This window comes from Aulonocara stuartgranti (assembly GCF_965226115.1).
Source record: "Aulonocara stuartgranti genome assembly, chromosome: 6".
NCBI lineage: Eukaryota > Metazoa > Chordata > Actinopteri > Cichliformes > Cichlidae > Aulonocara > Aulonocara stuartgranti.
Window position 1 is genome coordinate 285700 of NC_138944.1, and position 18204 is coordinate 303903.

The following is an 18204-nucleotide window of genomic DNA, read 5'->3' on the forward strand; positions in this document are numbered from 1 at the left end:
CAGCTAAAAAATATCGAGATATGAATTTTGGGTCATATCGCCCAGCCCTACCCTAAAGCAGATGACTCGTAAGCTGGAGAGGAAATGGCGTATCACAAAATTAGAAGATCATCATTTAGCCTGGAGAAATAGTTTGCTGCTTTATAAGAAAGCCCTCCGCAAAGCCAGAACTTGGGCTGGGCCATATCATACAGTTCACGGTAATACCGGTATAATGTTGGGCAACGCTGAGAAAATAAAATATCGCGATAGAATATGGCTAAAACACGCAGGCCCAGTGCCTTTGTTTTCATACGCACATGGCCGAAAAAGCATGGCGGCAACGGAGAATGAGAAGGGGGAAAGCGCATCATTGAGCGAAACCGATGAACTGGTTTGTAAAATGCTGCAACTTCAGTGATGTGGAACTGGCTTGGTGTCTGTCCGTCAGATACTCACCAAAGCACATTTTTTTGTACAACATGCAAGCGGGCCGTCGTTATTGCCGTATTTGTCGGTCTAAGGTGCTCGTAAATCTGGGAGTAATCTGGGTCCTAAACTCAGTCTCATTCAGGTCCAAAGTCAAACGATCACTGCGGCATCATTGAGAGTTAAAAACTGTCTAAATTATTTCATCTTTAATAAAATGATCAGTGTTGCTGCTTTACCAGGTGTAAGAATTAGGTTTAACATTCAGGCATCCATGAAAACAGGATTTATGAAATTTAACAGAGTTAGAAGTTAGCAGGAAGTTAGCTCGCTAGTTTCGCTAGTTACCTAAGCATGATATAGCATGTTCTGACTGAGAGATTTATAAACAAATTCAAACGTACAGCTCTGCTATCACTTCCAACATAAATGAAGACAGAAAACTAAACAGCAGTGACGTTTGTAGGGTTACTGAAGTTGGGCTACCTGGTATTTAATGATGTGCTACGTGATCGCTAGCAACACAGCTATGTTAGCATAGCATAAACAGTGAAGCTGGAGGATGAACGCTAACACTTTTCCGCTTGATAAAAGTTAACGTGAAGGTTCCTGATGGTTAGAGACAAATGCAATCCTATGGCAGGATGCTGTAAACGGACCAAAATTCAGTCAGGAGAACAACTGAGATAATCCATCCACAATACGAGATCAGTCATTAATATACTGCAACAACATGGGAATAGTGCAGCCGTGATAGAATACAGCATTAATGAATCAATGGTACAGAAGTGGAGGAAGCAAGAAGAATGAGTTTAATAAAGTTTGATTTATCTGACTGCTTTGTTTCGCTTAATGTGCCTTATAATCCTGTGCAATTTTTTGTCTGAAAAATACGTATTTGACGTTTTTATTTGGCACACTGCAGTTTAATGTTGCAAAGCAGGTCTTTTTAACTTCAGTGGATATTATACATGGTTATGCTCAGGATATGTCAGCCCATTTCTACTGGAAATGCCTTTTGGTTAAACTTTCAGCAAGGAATTTGCATTTGCACTGTTAAATTTTTATATAGCTTTAATGCACATAAAAAACAGCTGCTTGTTTAAGTGAAAATACATTGATGGGGGTTTTTTGCGCTAGCAAAGTTGTGGAGTTGCATTTTGTCTCGCATCAATTATATCGTTATCGCAAAGTTTCAAATATATATCGTGATAAATATTTTTGGCCATATCGCCCTGCCCTAGCCGGAACATCTTACTATTCATCACTGATTGAAGACAATAAGAACAACCCCAGGTTTCTCTTCAGCTCTGTAGCCAGGCTGACAAACAGTCAGAGCTCTGTTGAGCCAACCATCCCTTTAACGTTAACTAGTAATGACTTCATGAACTTCTTCACAAATAAAATTTTTATCATTAGAGAAAAAATGACCAATAATCATCCCACAGATGTAATATTATCTACAGCTACTCTTAGTACCATTGATGTTAAGTTAGACTCTTTTTCTCTAATTGATCTTTCTGAGTTAACTTCAATAATTACTTCCTCCAAACCTTCAACGTGTCTTTTAGACCCCATTCCTACAAAACTGCTCAAAGAAGTCCTGCCATTAATTAATGCTTCGATCTTAAATATGATCAACCTATCTCTAATAATCAGCTATGTACCACAGGCCTTCAAGCTGGCTGTAGTTAAACCTTTACCCAAAAAGCATCTCTAGACCCAGCAGTCTTAGCTAATTATAGGCCAATCTCCAACCTTCCTTTATATCAAACATCCTTGAAAGAGTAGCTGTCAAACAGCTAACAGATCATCTGCAGAGACTTATTTGAAGAGTTTCAGTCAGGTTTCAGAGCTGTTATGTTGCGGGTCACATTGACCCAGCACAGAAGAGATTTCACATGTCATCTGCATGACTACAGAAAACGAAAAAAAAAAAATCAAAATTATAAAAGAAAATTGTAAAATAATCAATGCCATTGTTTCTAACACTTTTGGATGAGTAAATTTGCCCTGGGTCAAATTAACCCAGGAGCATAATTGGTGTTCCTAGAAACCAACATAACAGGAGAGTTAAAAGGGAGTTTTTCCTTCCCACTGTCGCCAAAGTGCTTGCTCATAGGGGGTCATATGATTGTTGGGTTTTTCTCTGTATCTATTATTGTAGGCTCTACTGTACAATATAAAGCGCCTTGAGGTGAATGCTGTTGTGATTTGGCGCTGTGTAAATAAAATTGAATTGAACTGAATTGAACAAAGCCTCATTTCTGCTGTTTAATACCAAAGAAAATTAAACTTAAAATGATACCAAATTACAAAACGCTGTCTAATAAAACCTCTATAACTTGACTCCGCTTCACTTCATGTTGATTCATGGTTTTCTTCAGTTTTTAATCTACTGCAGATATTTTAAGGTTATCTGCTATAAAAATCCAGGCCAGGAAAATCTCCATAATGTTTTTCTGTTTTATTCTCAGTTACTTTGACACAAAGGCATTTGCTGTGATGCTCACACAGTACTGATAAATGATCAGAATTATAATATTTCTGACTGTCTGAGGAAAAATTTAATTGAATCGAATCGGGGCCTTGTGAATCAGAATCGAATGGATTATAGAAATCAGTGATACCCAACCTTAGTGAGCAGCCTAGGCCTGACAGAGGTGGATGTAGCTGTGGGTAATAAGAAAAGATGAAAAGAACGATTGATAGTGTTTTCATTAAGGCCTGATCCGTCTGAAACTCATAGCCAGTGCTCTGACACGGAGCCATGGATTGCTCAGCTTACATCTAACACCGGTCTGGAGACGGCATCAGATAATGAGCCACATACGATGGACCCCGAGCCAGAGCCCACTGAGAGTAAAAGGAGGAACGTGTATACTTTTGGAAAAGATTCAGTGAAGCTGATAACATGATGCACTGCATTTACTGTTGCGAGTGTGGAGAGACCGTGGCCGGCAATACTGCATTTGTGACTGCTTCTAATAAATTTCAAAGTGAAACGCTGAAAAGCACAGTGTATCCAGAGAACACATTATAAGCTGCGATAAACGCCCAGTGTCTCCTCACTGCCTTTCAGCAGCAAACAGGTCGTCAGGAGGCCGACATGATGATGAAGTTTAACATTGGCACTCTTTAGCAATACTGTAGGCCAGGGGTGCCCAATCCCGGTCCTCGAGAGCTACCGTCCTGCAGCTTTTAGATGCATCCCTACTCCAACACAGCTGAATCAAATGAATGGCTTGTTATCAGGCCTTTGCCAAACACGATGGCACGCTGAAGAGGTAATCAAACCATTTGATTCAGCTGTGTTGGAGTAGGGATGCATCTAAAAGCTGCAGGACGGTAGCTCTCGAGGACCGGGATTGGGCACCCCTGCTGTAGGCAAAGCACTTTAAGCACAAGCACCTTTTCAGGAACTTATCCTTCTTGCAGAAATGTGCTCCAAATAAAGCACTTTGTGTTGACAAGATTGATAGTTAATCATTTACAAATCAATATTGTCTGTATGGACAGCAGTTGGAACATGTAAAAAGGCGGGGTTAAGTGATGCGGTTGAAAAACTTGGGCGCAACTAACTTTTGTGCTGGTGCACATAAGAAAACAAGTTAGTGTAACCAGTGTAACCACGGCAACAAGTTAGTCTAGAGCCCTGTACTTAATTCAAAAGTTAGAATTTCTTAAAAAACCAAAATAAAAGTAAGATCATCCGTCCAGTGCAGCGGTCTCAACAGACACTGACCAGTCATCTCTCCAGGGTTTACCTGGGGACTGAAACCTGACCTAGGACAGGTATCCTGGTCGCATGAACCACCTAAACTGACTCCTTTCAATGTGGCGGACCTCTAAAGCTGACCCCAGAAGCTCATTTCTGCTTCACGTTTTTCTGTTTTATCCTCAGTTACTTTGAACCAAGGGCATCTGCTGTGATGCTCACACCTCTGATGAAGTGTCAGCTTTCTTTTTATACATATAAAAATGTGCATATGTACTGATAAATGATCAGAATTATGATATTTCTGACTGTGTGAGGCAAAACTTCACAGATTCAAATAGAACCAAATCGATTCTAGAAATCAGTGACGATACCCAGCCCTACTCAGGATGCTGTGGAGGTGGTAGACGAATGTCCCAGGCCTGCCTGCCATGTTACCCTCAGCTGATCGAGGAACTTTCCAACCTTCCCTTCAGGATTCACTGTGACTGTGTGCATGGAAGAACAGCAGACAGCGCACTCATCCAAGCACGTCAGGTACTCAAAGACGAGTCCTGTTCCAGCGAACAGGTACAGAACCAGGAAGGTACGAGTGGACTCAGGTGAGCCGGTACATCTCACGCTCGTCCCCAAAACCAGTTTACGCAGCCTGAGAGCAGCCTGCCAAGACCTCGGCCATCGTGTGCTGCCTGAACCACGAGACGCTGGAGTCCAACTGTATCCAGCTGGAAAATGGACTCCAGTCTTTTTACAGCAGGCCTCTTTCACTTTTTTCTGGCCTTCACACTCCGATGGATGCGTCAGAGAGCAACTTAGTATCTTGGAAGGATAATTGGCACGCAGCCTGGAGCAGCCAGGAGCAGCCAGGGATCGAACCACCAACCTTGGATTAGTAGATGACCTGAGCTACCTCCCCCACCTTAGAGCACCCTCCTTCCCCAAGGGTGATGGGGATGAGGAAAATTCCCAGTTTACGCAGCCCAACATCAGCCTGCCAACGCATCAAACTACAACTGCTGCCCGAAACAAGAGACGCCAGAGTCCGAGCGAGCCGCCGGATCAGAACTCACTGAACTTCCCTGACGCCTTCTTTCATCTCGGCCGGTGCAGAGACAGTAACACAGCTGCCAGTTTCTATGGAGACAAACTAATACAATGGGTGTGACATCATGCACAGGTGAGACACAACAGGAAGTCTAATCAATATCCTCTATACCAATGAGCAATCAATAACAATGGAACAGAAACCTGAAACACACTGAGACAGGTGAGAGACAGACAGGTGTGATGTGTGGGGCGCAGGTGAGCTGTGGAGCAGGCGTACGGAGAGTCAGGAAGGTCATACTAACGTGGGCCGTGCGGCAGAGACACCACAGCAAAGATGCTGTCGCAGGCTGCAGGTGAAGAGGAGAAACACTGTGAGGAAGGGAGAGGAGTGGTGACATCATCCTGCAGAGAGGAGGTACGATGATGGAGGCGAGAGCAAGGAGAGGAGGTACGATGGTGGAGGTGAGCGCGAGGAAAGGAGGTACGATGATGGAGGCGAGAGCGAGGAGAGGAGGTACGATGGTGGGGAGGAGCATGAGGAGAAGAGGCACGATGGTGGAGGTGAGCGCGAGGAAAGGAGGCGCGATGGTGGAGAGGAGCACCAGGAGAGGAGGCGCGATGGTGGAGAGGAGCACCAGGAGAGGAGGCGCGATGGTGGAGAGGAGCACCAGGAGAGGAGGCGCGATGCTGGAGGTGAGCGCGAGGAAAGGAGGCACGATGGTGGAGGAGGCGCGATGGTGGAGAGGAGCACAAGGAGAAGAGGCGCGATGGTGCAGAGGAGCACCAGGAGAGGAGGCGCGATGGTGGAGGAGGCGTGATGCTGGAGGTGAGCGCGAGGAAAGGAGGCACGATGGTGGAGGAGGCACGATGGTGGAGAGAAGCACAAGGAGAGGAGGCGTGATGGTGGAGGCGAGCGCGAGGAAAGGAGGCGCGATGGTGGAGGCGAGATGGTGGGGAGGAGCACAAGGAGAGGAGGCGCGATGTGGAGGCGAGGAAAGGAGGCGCGATGGTGGAGGCGAGCGCGAGAAGAGGTGGCACGATAGAGGAGAGCGCGATGGTGGGGAGGAGCGTGAGGAAAGGAGGCACGATGGTGGGGAGGAGCATGAGGAAAGGAGGCGCGATGGTGGAGGAGGCGCGATGGTGGAGAGAAGCACAAGGAGAGGAGGCGCGATGGTGGAAGCGAGCGCGAGGAAAGGAGGCGTGATGCTGGAGGCGAGCGCGAGAAGAGGTGGCACGATAGAGGAGAGCGCGATGGTGGGGAGGAGCGTGAGGAAAGGAGGCACGATGGTGAAGGCAAGATGGTGGGGAGGAGCGCAAGGAAAGGAGGCACGATGGTGGGAAGGAGCGTGAGGAAAGGAGGCACGATGGTGGGAAGGAGCGCGAGGAAAGGAGGCACGTTGGTGAAGGCAAGATGGTGGGGAGGAGCGCAAGGAAAGGAGGCACGATGGTGAAGGCAAGATGGTGGGGAGGAGCGCAAGGAAAGGAGGCACGATGGTGGGAAGGAGCGTGAGGAAAGGAGGCACGATGGTGGGAAGGAGCGCGAGGAAAGGAGGCACGTTGGTGAAGGCAAGATGGTGGGGAGGAGCGCAAGGAAAGGAGGCACGATGGTGGGGAGGAGCGTGAGGAAAGGAGGCACGATGGTGGGGAGGAGCATGAGGAAAGGAGGCGCGATGGAGGAGGCGCGATGGTGGAGAGAAGCACAAGGAGAGGAGGCGCGATGGTGGGGAGGAGCGTGAGGAAAGGAGGCACGATGGTGGGAAGGAGCGCGAGGAAAGGAGGCACGATGGTGAAGGCAAGATGGTGGGTAGGAGCGCAAGGAAAGGAGGCACGATGGTGGAGGCTAGCACGAGGAGAGCGCGATGGTGGAGGCGAGATGGTGGGGAGGAGCGCGAGGAAAGGAGGGGCGATGGTGGAGGAGAGCACGAGGAAAGGAGGCGCGATGGTAGAGGCGAGCGCGAAGAGAGCGCGATGGTGGAGGCGAGATGGTGGGGAGGAGCGCGAGGAAAGGAGGCGCGATGGTAGAGGCGAGCGCGAAGAGAGGAGGCGCGATGATAGAGGCGAGCGTAAGGAAAGGAGGCGCGATGGTAGAGGAGAGCGCGAGGAAAGGAGGCGCGATGGTAGAGGCGAGCGCGAGGAAAGGAGGCGCGATGGTAGAGGCGAGCGCGAAGAGAGGAGGCGCGATGGTGGAGGCGAGCGTAAGGAAAGGAGGCGCGATGGTGGGGAGGAGCGCGAGGAAAGGAGGCGCGATGGTAGAGGAGAGCGCGAGGAAAGGAGGCGCGATGGTGGGAAGGAGCGTGAGGAAAGGAGGTGCGATGGTGGGAAGGAGCGTGAGGAAAGGAGGCACGATGGTGGGAAGGAGCGTGAGGAAAGGAGGCACGATGGTGGGAAGGAGCGCGAGGAAAGGAGGCACGATGGTGAAGGCAAGATGGTGGGTAGGAGCGCAAGGAAAGGAGGCACGATGGTGGAGGCTAGCACGAGGAGAGCGCGATGGTGGAGGCGAGATGGTGGGGAGGAGCGCGAGGAAAGGAGGGGCGATGGTGGAGGAGAGCACGAGGAAAGGAGGCGCGATGGTAGAGGCGAGCGCGAAGAGAGCGCGATGGTGGAGGCGAGATGGTGGGGAGGAGCGCGAGGAAAGGAGGCGCGATGGTAGAGGCGAGCGCGAAGAGAGGAGGCGCGATGATAGAGGCGAGCGTAAGGAAAGGAGGCGCGATGGTAGAGGAGAGCGCGAGGAAAGGAGGCGCGATGGTAGAGGCGAGCGCGAGGAAAGGAGGCGCGATGGTAGAGGCGAGCGCGAAGAGAGGAGGCGCGATGGTGGAGGCGAGCGTAAGGAAAGGAGGCGCGATGGTGGGGAGGAGCGCGAGGAAAGGAGGCGCGATGGTAGAGGAGAGCGCGAGGAAAGGAGGCGCGATGGTGGGAAGGAGCGTGAGGAAAGGAGGTGCGATGGTGGGAAGGAGCGTGAGGAAAGGAGGCACGATGGTGGGAAGGAGCGTGAGGAAAGGAGGCACGATGGTGGGAAGGAGCGCGAGGAAAGGAGGCACGTTGGTGAAGGCAAGATGGTGGGGAGGAGCACAAGGAAAGGAGGCACGATGGTGGGGAGGAGCGTGAGGAAAGGAGGCACGATGGTGGGGAGGAGCATGAGGAAAGGAGACGCGATGGAGGAGGCGCGATGGTGGAGAGAAGCACAAGGAGAGGAGGCGGGATGGTGGAGGCGAGCGCGAGGAAAGGAGGCGCGATGCTGGAGGCGAGCGCGAGAAGAGGTGGCACGATAGTGGGGGAGGAGCGTGAGGAAAGGAGGCACGATGGTGAAGGCGCGATGGTGGGGAGGAGCGCAAGGAAAGGAGGCGCGATGGTAGAGGAGAGCGCGAGGAAAGGAGGCGCGATGGTAGAGGTGAGTGCGAAGAGAGCGCGATGGTGGACGCGAGATGGTGGGGAGGAGCGCGAGGAAAGGAGGCGCGATGTAGAGGAGAGCGCGAGGAAAGGAGGCGCGATGGTAGAGGCGAGCGCGAAGAGAGGAGGCGCGATGATAGAGGCGAGCGTAAGGAAAGGAGGCGCGATGGTGGGGAGGAGCGCGAGGAAAGGAGGCGCGATGGTAGAGGAGAGCGCGAGGAAAGGAGGCGCGATGGTAGAGGAGAGCGCGAGGAAAGGAGGCGCGATGGTAGAGGCGAGCGCGAAGAGAGGAGGCGCGATGGTAGAGGAGAGCGCGAGGAAAGGAGGCGCGATGGTAGAGGCGAGCGCGCAGAGAGGAGGCGCGATGGTGGAGGCGAGCGTAAGGAAACGCGCGAAGAACGTCCTGAAGCGCAGCACGAGGGCGGAGCGCAGGTTGTCGCCGCCTCGTTCAGACTAAGAGGCTTACTTTGTGTCTGATTGGTCCTGCTGCTGCCGTGACCTGTTAGGGCCTCACAGGTGGACAGCAAACAGGAAGCCACAGTTCCAACCCAAAGACAGCCAATAGGGTTGGGTGGTCACATTCAATGCGTTCAATAATATCAGTGGGCAGGCTCAGTGTCAGTGTGAGTGGGCGGGTCTTACTGGAGTGGAATGGGCTGCTGGGTCCTTGCGGCGAGTCAAACACGCTGCCCACATCTGTGGAGCTGGAGGCGGCGGAGGCGGCGGAGGCAGGGGGCGGGGTCAGGGGGGTACGGGGAGAGTTGGGGGCAGAGGCCGGCGTCCCCTCGGACTCGCTGTCCGGGATGCGGCTGTAGCTGATCTTCCTGGGCTCGTTCTGGAGCGGCGTCGGATGTCTCATGGTGCCGGGTCGGGCCGAAGTGGGTCGGATCCCCGGAGACTTCAGAGGATAGGTGTACTTCTTCGCCTGCAGCAGGTGAGTTGATTAGTGTCATGCACGTCACACGCAATGCAACATGTAACATGACAAGGTGCCGCCACGCTCGTACTTACAAATCGAGGAGCCGATCGGAGCTGGCGAGGTTCGATCTCCAGAGACTTGTGGAAGAGATAATCACTGAAGTCCTTCTCTGACAGGTCGCCCATTGGGTTCAGGTTCTCGAAGAACTTCTGCTCCACAAAGACAAAACAAATGCACGTCAACAACAAAAGACCACGCTCCAACCGCTGCTCCAACCACACTTCATTGGCTTCCTGTTAAATCCAGAATTCTCACATACAAGATCTTAAATAATCAGGCCCCATCTTATCTTAATGACCTTGTAGTACCATATCACCCTATTAGAGCACTTCGCTCTCGCTCTGCAGGCCTACTTGTTGTTCCTAGAGTATTTAAAAGTAGAATGGGAGGCAGAGCCTTCAGTTTTCAGGCCCCTCTTCTGTGGAACCAGCTTCTTAGTGAACTTCTCAAACCACATACTCCTGCTAGAACACTCAGATCTGCCACTCAACTACTTCTGACCCAACCCAGATCTCGACTGAAGTCTCGGGGTGACTGTGCGTTTGCTCTGGCTGCCCCGGTACTGTGGAACACCCTTCCTCTCGACCTCCGCGCATCTGATTCCATTGCACTGTTCAAATCACGATTAAAAACACACTTATTCAATCTTGCCTTTCCCTCTAGTTAATATTTCTTTTATGATTTTATATCACGCACTTTTATGCTCATTTAAATTCTTGTTTGCTCTGTACCTGTTGCTTTCCTATGTATTAGTGACAGTTATCTGCTTGCATATTTAGTACTTGCTTTGGTCCTATTTCTATTATCCTCCTCATATACTCTATTTTACTTGTTAAGCACCTTGGCATACCCTTGGTTTTTAAGTGTGCTTTATAAATAAAGTTTATTATTATTATTTCCTTTTTGCTAAAGCATATAGTTAGGGCTGGACCAGGTGACCCTGAATCCTCCCTTAGTGATGCTGCAATAGACGTAGGCTGCCGGGGATTCCCATGATGCACTGGGTGTTTCTTCTTCACTCACTATGTGTTAACAGACCTCTCTGCATTGAATCATATCTGTTATTAACCTCTGTCTCTCTTCCACAGCATGTCTTTATCCTGTTTTCCTTCTCTCACCCCAACCAATCACAGCAGATGGCCCCGCCCCTCCCTGAGCCTGGTTCTGCTGGAGGTTTCTTCCTGTTAAAAGGGAGTTTTTTCTTCCCACTGTTGCCAAAGTGTGTGTGTGTGTGTGTGTGTGTGTGTGTGTGAACAGAAGGTGAGGGGGTGTGTCCTCACTCTGATGTCACCCTCCACCCGCAGACAGTACGGCTGGTTCTGGTACTGCTGGATCTCTCCGGTGATCTCGGCCACTTTCCGTCTCTTGCTGAAGTTGATCAGATCTTTGCCGTGTCTGTGCAGGAAGTCGGGGTTTCCCTCCTCCGTTTTCAGGATGTTGGTCAGGTAGATTCCTGTCACACACACACATACAGTTATTTGACCTTCGAGCTGCATAGTTATCCATTAGAGATCGGTGAGAAATGAGTCATTGATAAATTGATTGACTGATAATACTACTAATCCCGAGGGAAATCATACCAAAGAAGGGGACGCAGGGGGGGTTGATGGAGCGCAGTTTAGCCAGGTACTTCTTGTAGTGGTCCTCGCTGAGCTCATGAGCGTCCTCCAGGATTTTTCTCTGACGACTCGGAATTTGCTGCAACCATAAACCGACATTTCTTCTTCTTCAAACACACGATGACGCTCACATTCTCTGTCAGCAGTTTAAACTCAGATCCTTCTGATGTCAGTGACGTTCGTGGTCATTATTACCTCAAAGGTGTGATCCAGTCTGTACACGGGTGCAGAGTTCATGGCGCTGACGACCTCTAGGACGCCATTGAAATTGTTGAGCTCCTGAAACACCTGTAGGATTTCGATGATCCGGGAAAAGACAGCGACGCGTTCCTCCAGGTTCTCCGTCTCTACGATACACCTGCAGAGGAAGTACAGCTGACATCAGCCTGACGTACTTGTGGAGTTTAGTTACCGCACACTAGACCCCGCCCATGCCAAAGTAAGGCTTACTTTTCAAACCACAGGGTGAGGTTGGTGGTGTGTCGGATCATCCGTAACAGGTTGGGCGAGTGGATCTCTTTGTCCTCTTTGGTCCAGACGCTACCGACCAGCTCAGACGGTTGCACCGCCCTGCAGGTGGAGATCGGTGGTTAGATAACAGTGGGACAGGTGCCAGGCTGGTGCAAGACAGGCGCAGGGCGGAATGTTACCTGTAAAAGTCGGACTCGAGCAGGGTGAGCTGGCGGGCGATTTCGATGGGGTGCAGGGTCATAAGGTCGAAGTGCTCAGTGTCTCCGGGTTTGCAGATGTGCCATTCGATGGGAGGAGGGGAATTCTGGAAGGTGATGCTGTGACTCGGCACGCTCACCTGGACCTGCTTCTTCCTCTGGATGATCTTGGTGATTGACTCCACCCACTTCTTCATCGCCTTACCTGCGACATTTGACATCATTTCCTTGCTCCAGCTGTTACACATTTGCACTGACTACAAGCTCTTATGTTTTCATATTCAGTTTTATCTTGTAAGAAAAGAATAGCTGACCTTTTTAAAACTCGGAATTTTGAAAAAGCGTTATCGTCTGTGCTGCACCTTTCTGAACACCTGTACGTACCTTTGACTGAAGCAATGAAGTCCTCCATCTCGCTCAGAAGGAGAGGGTCTCTCTCAAAATCATAGAAGTGATGTTCGACCCAGTGGCGACAAACATTCAACACTCTGCAGGAGGACGAGGAGGACGACGACATTACTAAATTAAAGTCGCATCGTTTTCGATTTATTCCAAACTCGAGCAGAGTGTAAACGAAACTCAGAGAACGGGTGTGAGCAGGTGTCTCTTGTAGCAGGAGCGCTTCCTACCTGAGCTGAACAGGTTGGACAAACTCTTTCCGGAAGCGTTTGAGTTCAGCGCTGGGTGGCTGTTCTCCTCCCTCCGTCTGATTGGCGTCCGCCGGCTTTGGCTCCGGGATCTCAAACCTGAAAACATCAACATCACAGAGCTGAGAGCAGAAGCACACCTGTTGAGATCCACAGGTGTGCTTCTGCTGCGACCTCCCCACAGTCCACAAGGGGGCAGGAATATCGTCAAATTTCAGCCCATTGAAAGATGGTTTCCATTCCCAAAATGGAACCATTAACAGAAGACCTCTGCTCCTCCTCCTCCTCCGCCCTGCTCCTCACACTTTATTTGCTCCGATTGTCTGTGAAGGTTCTCAGTCCTCCAGGTCGTCGTCGTCGTCTAGGCAGCTCAGAAAGAAAAGCACCTGGACTTCTTTGGGGGTTTTTTAAGATTTAATTTAATTATTACATTTTAAAAACAAAAGCTCTTACAGAATAATTATGGCACAAAGTAAATATCTACAACTCGTTACAATACGGTAAGTTATTGTGACTGTAGGAACACACTTAGGTGTATATTCTTGCATCCCAAGGATAATGTCATCTGGACTTCTTTAAATTCCTTGAAGATGTTTCAGAAGGTGGAGTCCCAGATTTAAGCCCTCTGGGAGTGTCTCCCCAGAGGGTCCTGGACCCCCTATTGAACCTCCCCTAATCACACGAGGATCCAGGTCATCGTAGACCCCTAACCCCTGTGAGGTGGTATCAGGTGAACCCGCTGTGAAACCTAGCCCCACCCTATCATGTGACTTACTGAGGTCAGATGGCCCAGGAAGTGAGTGGGCGTTAAGGCATCTGGGAAGGATCTCAGACTGGATTATAGATGGCAGACAGTTGGTGTGGTAAGCCCCGCCCTCTGTTCAAAGATGGTCGTACACAGTGGACATAGATGCTGATCAGGCAGATGATCAATAGGGGGTCCAGGACCCTCTTGGGGGACGCTCCCATAGGGCTTAAATCTGGGACTCCACCATCTGGTCTCAGAACTGAAGACGCTTCTGGGATGAAACGTCTTCAAGGAACTTAAACAAGTCCAGATGCTTTTCTGCCCGAGCTCCTTCAATGTCCTCCGATTGGTTCTCCAGACTCTCATGAAATTGCGTGTAAACAATATGTGTTGCTAGGCAACCAGAGACAAGCTGAGGTGTAAATATGAGCCAGTCTGCTGTATATATGGTTCTATTTGTTTAAATGATAAATAAACCCAATAACACACGAGACGACGGGGTTTTAATGAAACCGCTGTGTGAGAGCAGGCGTTCTGATTGGTCACTGTGCCTGGCAGGTAAGCTCACCTCTCTATGAGCAGGTCCAGCAGCTCCCGAGGTTTGCAGAATGATCTGTAGGTGGTCAGAAAAGTCCGGACGAAGTTTGGATCTGAAGGAAAAAACACGAGCTGATCAGTGAGGGATCAGATCAATCAGCCTCGAGGGCCGGTGCCCTGCAGCTTTTAGATCTCACCCTGGGTCGACACACCTGAATCACACGATTAGTTCATTAGCAGGCCTCTGGAGAACTTGGAGGTCATTTAGCCGTTTAAATCAGCTGACATGTCTAAAACCTGCAGGACACCGGCACAGTCGGCGCCCACATCGCCCCCAAGTCTCACCTCGCTGCCACGTTGAAACTCAAGCTACAGGTCAAGAAGCTAAAACAGCAGCAGTACGACATCTCACCTGTGTGACATCACGCCTCACCTGCGTACATGTGGAAGGTGAGTCTCTCGATCAGCTTCAGGACAGTCCCCGCCTTGATGATGGGAATGCCGGACTTGGACTGGACGTTCTCCTCGAACACGACGTTCTCCTCGGAGTCGGGCTCGGCAAAACGGTACACCTCGGCGCCCGGGAGTCTCATCTGCTCCTCCTTCTCCTCCTGCAGCATGGCGGTGTCCAGCATGCGCTCCAGTGTGCTGCGGTACTGCAGCGAGATCAGCGCCGCCATCCAGCCGTTCTTCTCCTCTGCAGACTTGGCGGCAAACACCACACTGTTGCCATCTTTCAGGATGATCTCGAAGGCGTGGCGGTACTCGCCCTCCTTGTCATCTTTGTCGTTGATCTGAACTTTGCGCATGAAGAACTTTTCTTTGAGGCGGTACTCCGCGGTAGAACTGGCACCAGGCAGCCGCGGCGGGCCATGATTAGACTTGCAGCAGATCATCAGGCCGTCGAACAGGAAGATGTGGCGTTCGTGTTTGGCGCCGACGCGGGTCAAGGTACCCTCCATGATGAACTCATTACAGCACTGGCCGATGTCCTTCCCCTCCCAGCCGTCGATGTTCTTTTGGATCTCGTTCATCTTCTTGATGGCGAGGTGCTTACCCTTCATCTGGTGGCAGTAGAAACGGCACGCCGACTCGCTGCATGCCACCACACAGGAGCGAGAATATGTAGAAGAAGAAGAAGAGTTAGTGAGGAGGATGGAGAGAGCAGGGCTCGCAAAATCACTAGCCCGACGTCCCGGGGCTAGTAATTTTTCCAGTCGGACTACCAAAGTCTATCTCTGCCCTGCCCGTCGGCCTATCGTAGGAAGGAAAAATATATGTCAATGCTTTTGCATTCTTTCAGAAATGTAGCTGGGTAATTATGTCATTGGCATCGGTGAGCCACTGTCAATATGTGACATATTGAAGTCGCGTTTGAATTTGCGCTTGTTTTTTGCTTTCACTTTGCAATCGCGCGAACTGTGTATAGAGAGCGACAGCACTGATCTGTGAGTGATGATAATTTGTGCAACAATTCCTCTGACATCGTCTTATTAATCGTTAGCTTACTATGCAAACATGACAAGTGAAATCTCCCGCAGCTTAAACATGTGAGAGGTTGATCGCGCAGAGAATCGCTGAGCTTATGTGAGTGAGCGTGTAAAAGCAGCAGGAGAAGTTATGACAAATCAGACTATAAGGCAAAAAGAAAGTGCAGCTTTATGGTTTCATGGACAAAAGAATTTCTGTGGCTGCAATATGACGAGCTAAATAACCAGGGCTGCACATAAGTGGTCCGCAGGTGCGCATTCACTGTCAAAATAAAAAACACGCACAAGATAAGAAGTTGCAACGCGTGTTTGCGTACATAAGATTTTCAGGAGGAGGACAGACATTTGTTTAGAACTCTTAAAGATGTCGAAGAAGCTCCTTTAAGCAATTACTGTGATGTTCCTCCACCTCCAAAGAAATGTCAGATGGCGTACGAACCACAAAAGAAGCGCGTACCGTATTTTCACGACCATAAGGCGCACTTAAAAGTCTTAGATTTTCTTCAAAAAGTACGGCGCGCCCTATAGCGCAGTGCGCCCTGTGTGTTGTAAGGAGGACGTAGTAGAGAACACCATGAGAACGCTAAAGGGTGAAGTGTGGGCGCAACCCTGAAAATGGCAAAGAGACACGCTTATGGAGCACAGTTTAAACTGAAGGCCATCAGCTATGCGGAGGAACATGGAAATCGAGCAGCGGCGAGAGAATTTAAGATAAACGAATCGATGGTTCGCAAATGGAGGAAGCTAGAAAACAAGCTCCGGCAGGTCAAGAAAACGCAGCTGAGTTTCCGCGGAAATAAGGCGAGGTGGCCCGAGTTGGAGGAAAGACTCGAGCGGTGGATCATCGAGCAAAGAACGAGCGGGAGAAGCGTTTCGACGGTCACCATTCGGCTAAAAGCAGTTTCACTTTCACTTTTTATGAAACGGTGCCATTTTTCCATCCAGATGTATGTAAGGAGACCAGGTGGGTTTTTTCCACGCATCACCATCGCTCTTAATCTGTGACTCTATGCGTGCCCATCTCACAGCCGATGTGAAAAAACTAGTGAAACAAATGAACTGTGAGCTTGCTGTCATTCCGGGAGGCCTGACAAAGGAACTCCAACCGCTGGACATCGGTGTGAACCGCCCGTTCAAAGTAAGGCTGCGAGCGGCCTGGGAGCGATGGATGACCGATGGAGACCACAGTTTCACCAAGAGTGGAAGGCAGCGCCGGGCGAGTTACGCCACAATTTGCGAATGGATTGTAGATGCTTGGGCTAACATGTCTGCTGGCACTGTTGTTCAAGCTTTCGCAAAAGCCGGCATCGTTTCCGAGGAGCCGCACGGCACGGAAAGTGACTCTGACGGTGAAGAAAGTGAACTTGGCATGTTTGATGGAGATTTAGCGCAGCTGTTCAATTCAGACACAGAGGATGAGGACTTCCATGGGTTTGATTGATGATAAAAATGTGAGTACCAAACTTCGTTTTGCTCCTGCTTTATTTTTAAATACGCACACTTGTATGCTTGTGTGTTGTTGATGATGACGATTACTGGTAATAAAAATGTGAGTAAGGTACCGAACTCGGGTTTGCTCCCGCTTTATTTTTAAATACGCATACGGTACTTGTATGCGCCCTATGGTCCAGTGCGCCTTATGTGTGTGTTAAATACAGTAAGGGCACACATAACTGAGACTGCGCCTTATGGTCGTGAAAATACGGTATTCTCGGAAAAGTGGTTGCAGGAGGTGAGCTGGCTTCAAACAAATGATGAATGCACAGAGATGTGGTGCAGAATGTGCCGTGAAAATCCCACTCTAGGACAAAGACACTGCCTTTATATGGACGCAAACGCGCGCTGCAACTTCTTATCTGGTGCGCGTCTTTTATCTTGACAGCGAATGCACACATGCGGACCACTTATGTGCACCCGTGTAAATAACATAATGTTCTGCCGGGTGTGTTGTTGGTTTTCCCTCGATTTCTGAGTCGACAAGCGCCTTTGTTACTGGGACCAGTCATTTTAAGAAAGGCCCCCATTAGAACCCATGAGAAATGCAAGAAATGCATTATTGCTCAGTCTGCAATATCTTTCCCAGAACAAACACCAATTGCAAATAATATACTAAAAATAAACCTGAAAAATCTGTTTAGAACAGCTACTATGTTGCAAAGAGTGAACTACCACTGGCACAATTTTATCAGTCTTTGCAAACTTCAAAAAGCAAACTGCCTCGATCTTGGTTCCACTTGCCTCTTACCCATGACTTCAGTGGAAATTTCAAATTCTGATCTGACACAGACTGATTCATGTCCTACACAGTTCTTACAAGTTCATAGAAATTTCTGTTCAATTAGAACCAAGTATTTGAGTTGATGATTGTAATTTTTATACAATGTTGTAATTTGTGTTTCAACAATTTTTTGATTGATGTTTTGTTTCCAATATTATACATTAAAGTATAATATTGTAACGGAAACAAAACATCAATCAAAAAATTGCTCTCTCTTTTATTCGGGCTACTTAAATTTATTTTGGGCTACCAAAAACTGAAGAGTCCCTGCCCGAAGGACTACCAGGATTTTGAAATGTTGCGAGCCCTGGAGAGCCAGAGGGGGCGGGTCTCTGTGTGATTTCAGTGAGAAACACATTTAAGGAAATCACGGGACTTTCACAATAAAAGCAGCAGCTGTATAGCAGCTCTTGAAGTTATGAGCTGAAGTCAGAGTTACACGTTTCACTTCCTGTCAGCTGCTGCTTTCTTCCTGTGCGTCACACAGACATACGTGATCAACATTTCTGATCAGCTACAGATCGCTAAATTATTGGAAGTTAGTTCACTGCTAATAGAGCTGCTCACTCATCATTGGGTTGGTTGAGGAGGTCAGGCTTTGTACAAACCAGCAAAGCTGCAGCGACAACAGGAAGTGAGGTCACAGCAGGCCGACTCGGACCTCAGCTGGGACAAACC

At 49.4% G+C, this 18204-nt stretch overlaps 1 protein-coding gene across 3 annotated transcripts in view; it reads right to left on the minus strand.

Moving 5' to 3' along the window:
* sos1 (son of sevenless homolog 1) overlaps positions 1–18204 on the minus strand; it is a 43526-nt gene that overhangs the window by 7110 nt on the left and 18212 nt on the right. For all 3 annotated transcript variants that reach the window (XM_082536127.1, XM_082536126.1, XM_082536128.1), the window contains exons 10-20: positions 14192–14853; positions 13790–13871; positions 12456–12572; positions 12211–12314; positions 11809–12031; positions 11609–11728; positions 11354–11516; positions 11120–11237; positions 10820–10992; positions 9572–9688; positions 9203–9485 (exon numbers count right to left, since the gene is read on the minus strand). In XM_082536127.1, coding sequence (XP_082392253.1) covers positions 9203–9485; positions 9572–9688; positions 10820–10992; positions 11120–11237; positions 11354–11516; positions 11609–11728; positions 11809–12031; positions 12211–12314; positions 12456–12572; positions 13790–13871; positions 14192–14853 — 2162 coding nt within the window. The remainder of the gene's footprint in view (positions 1–9202; positions 9486–9571; positions 9689–10819; positions 10993–11119; positions 11238–11353; positions 11517–11608; positions 11729–11808; positions 12032–12210; positions 12315–12455; positions 12573–13789; positions 13872–14191; positions 14854–18204) is intronic.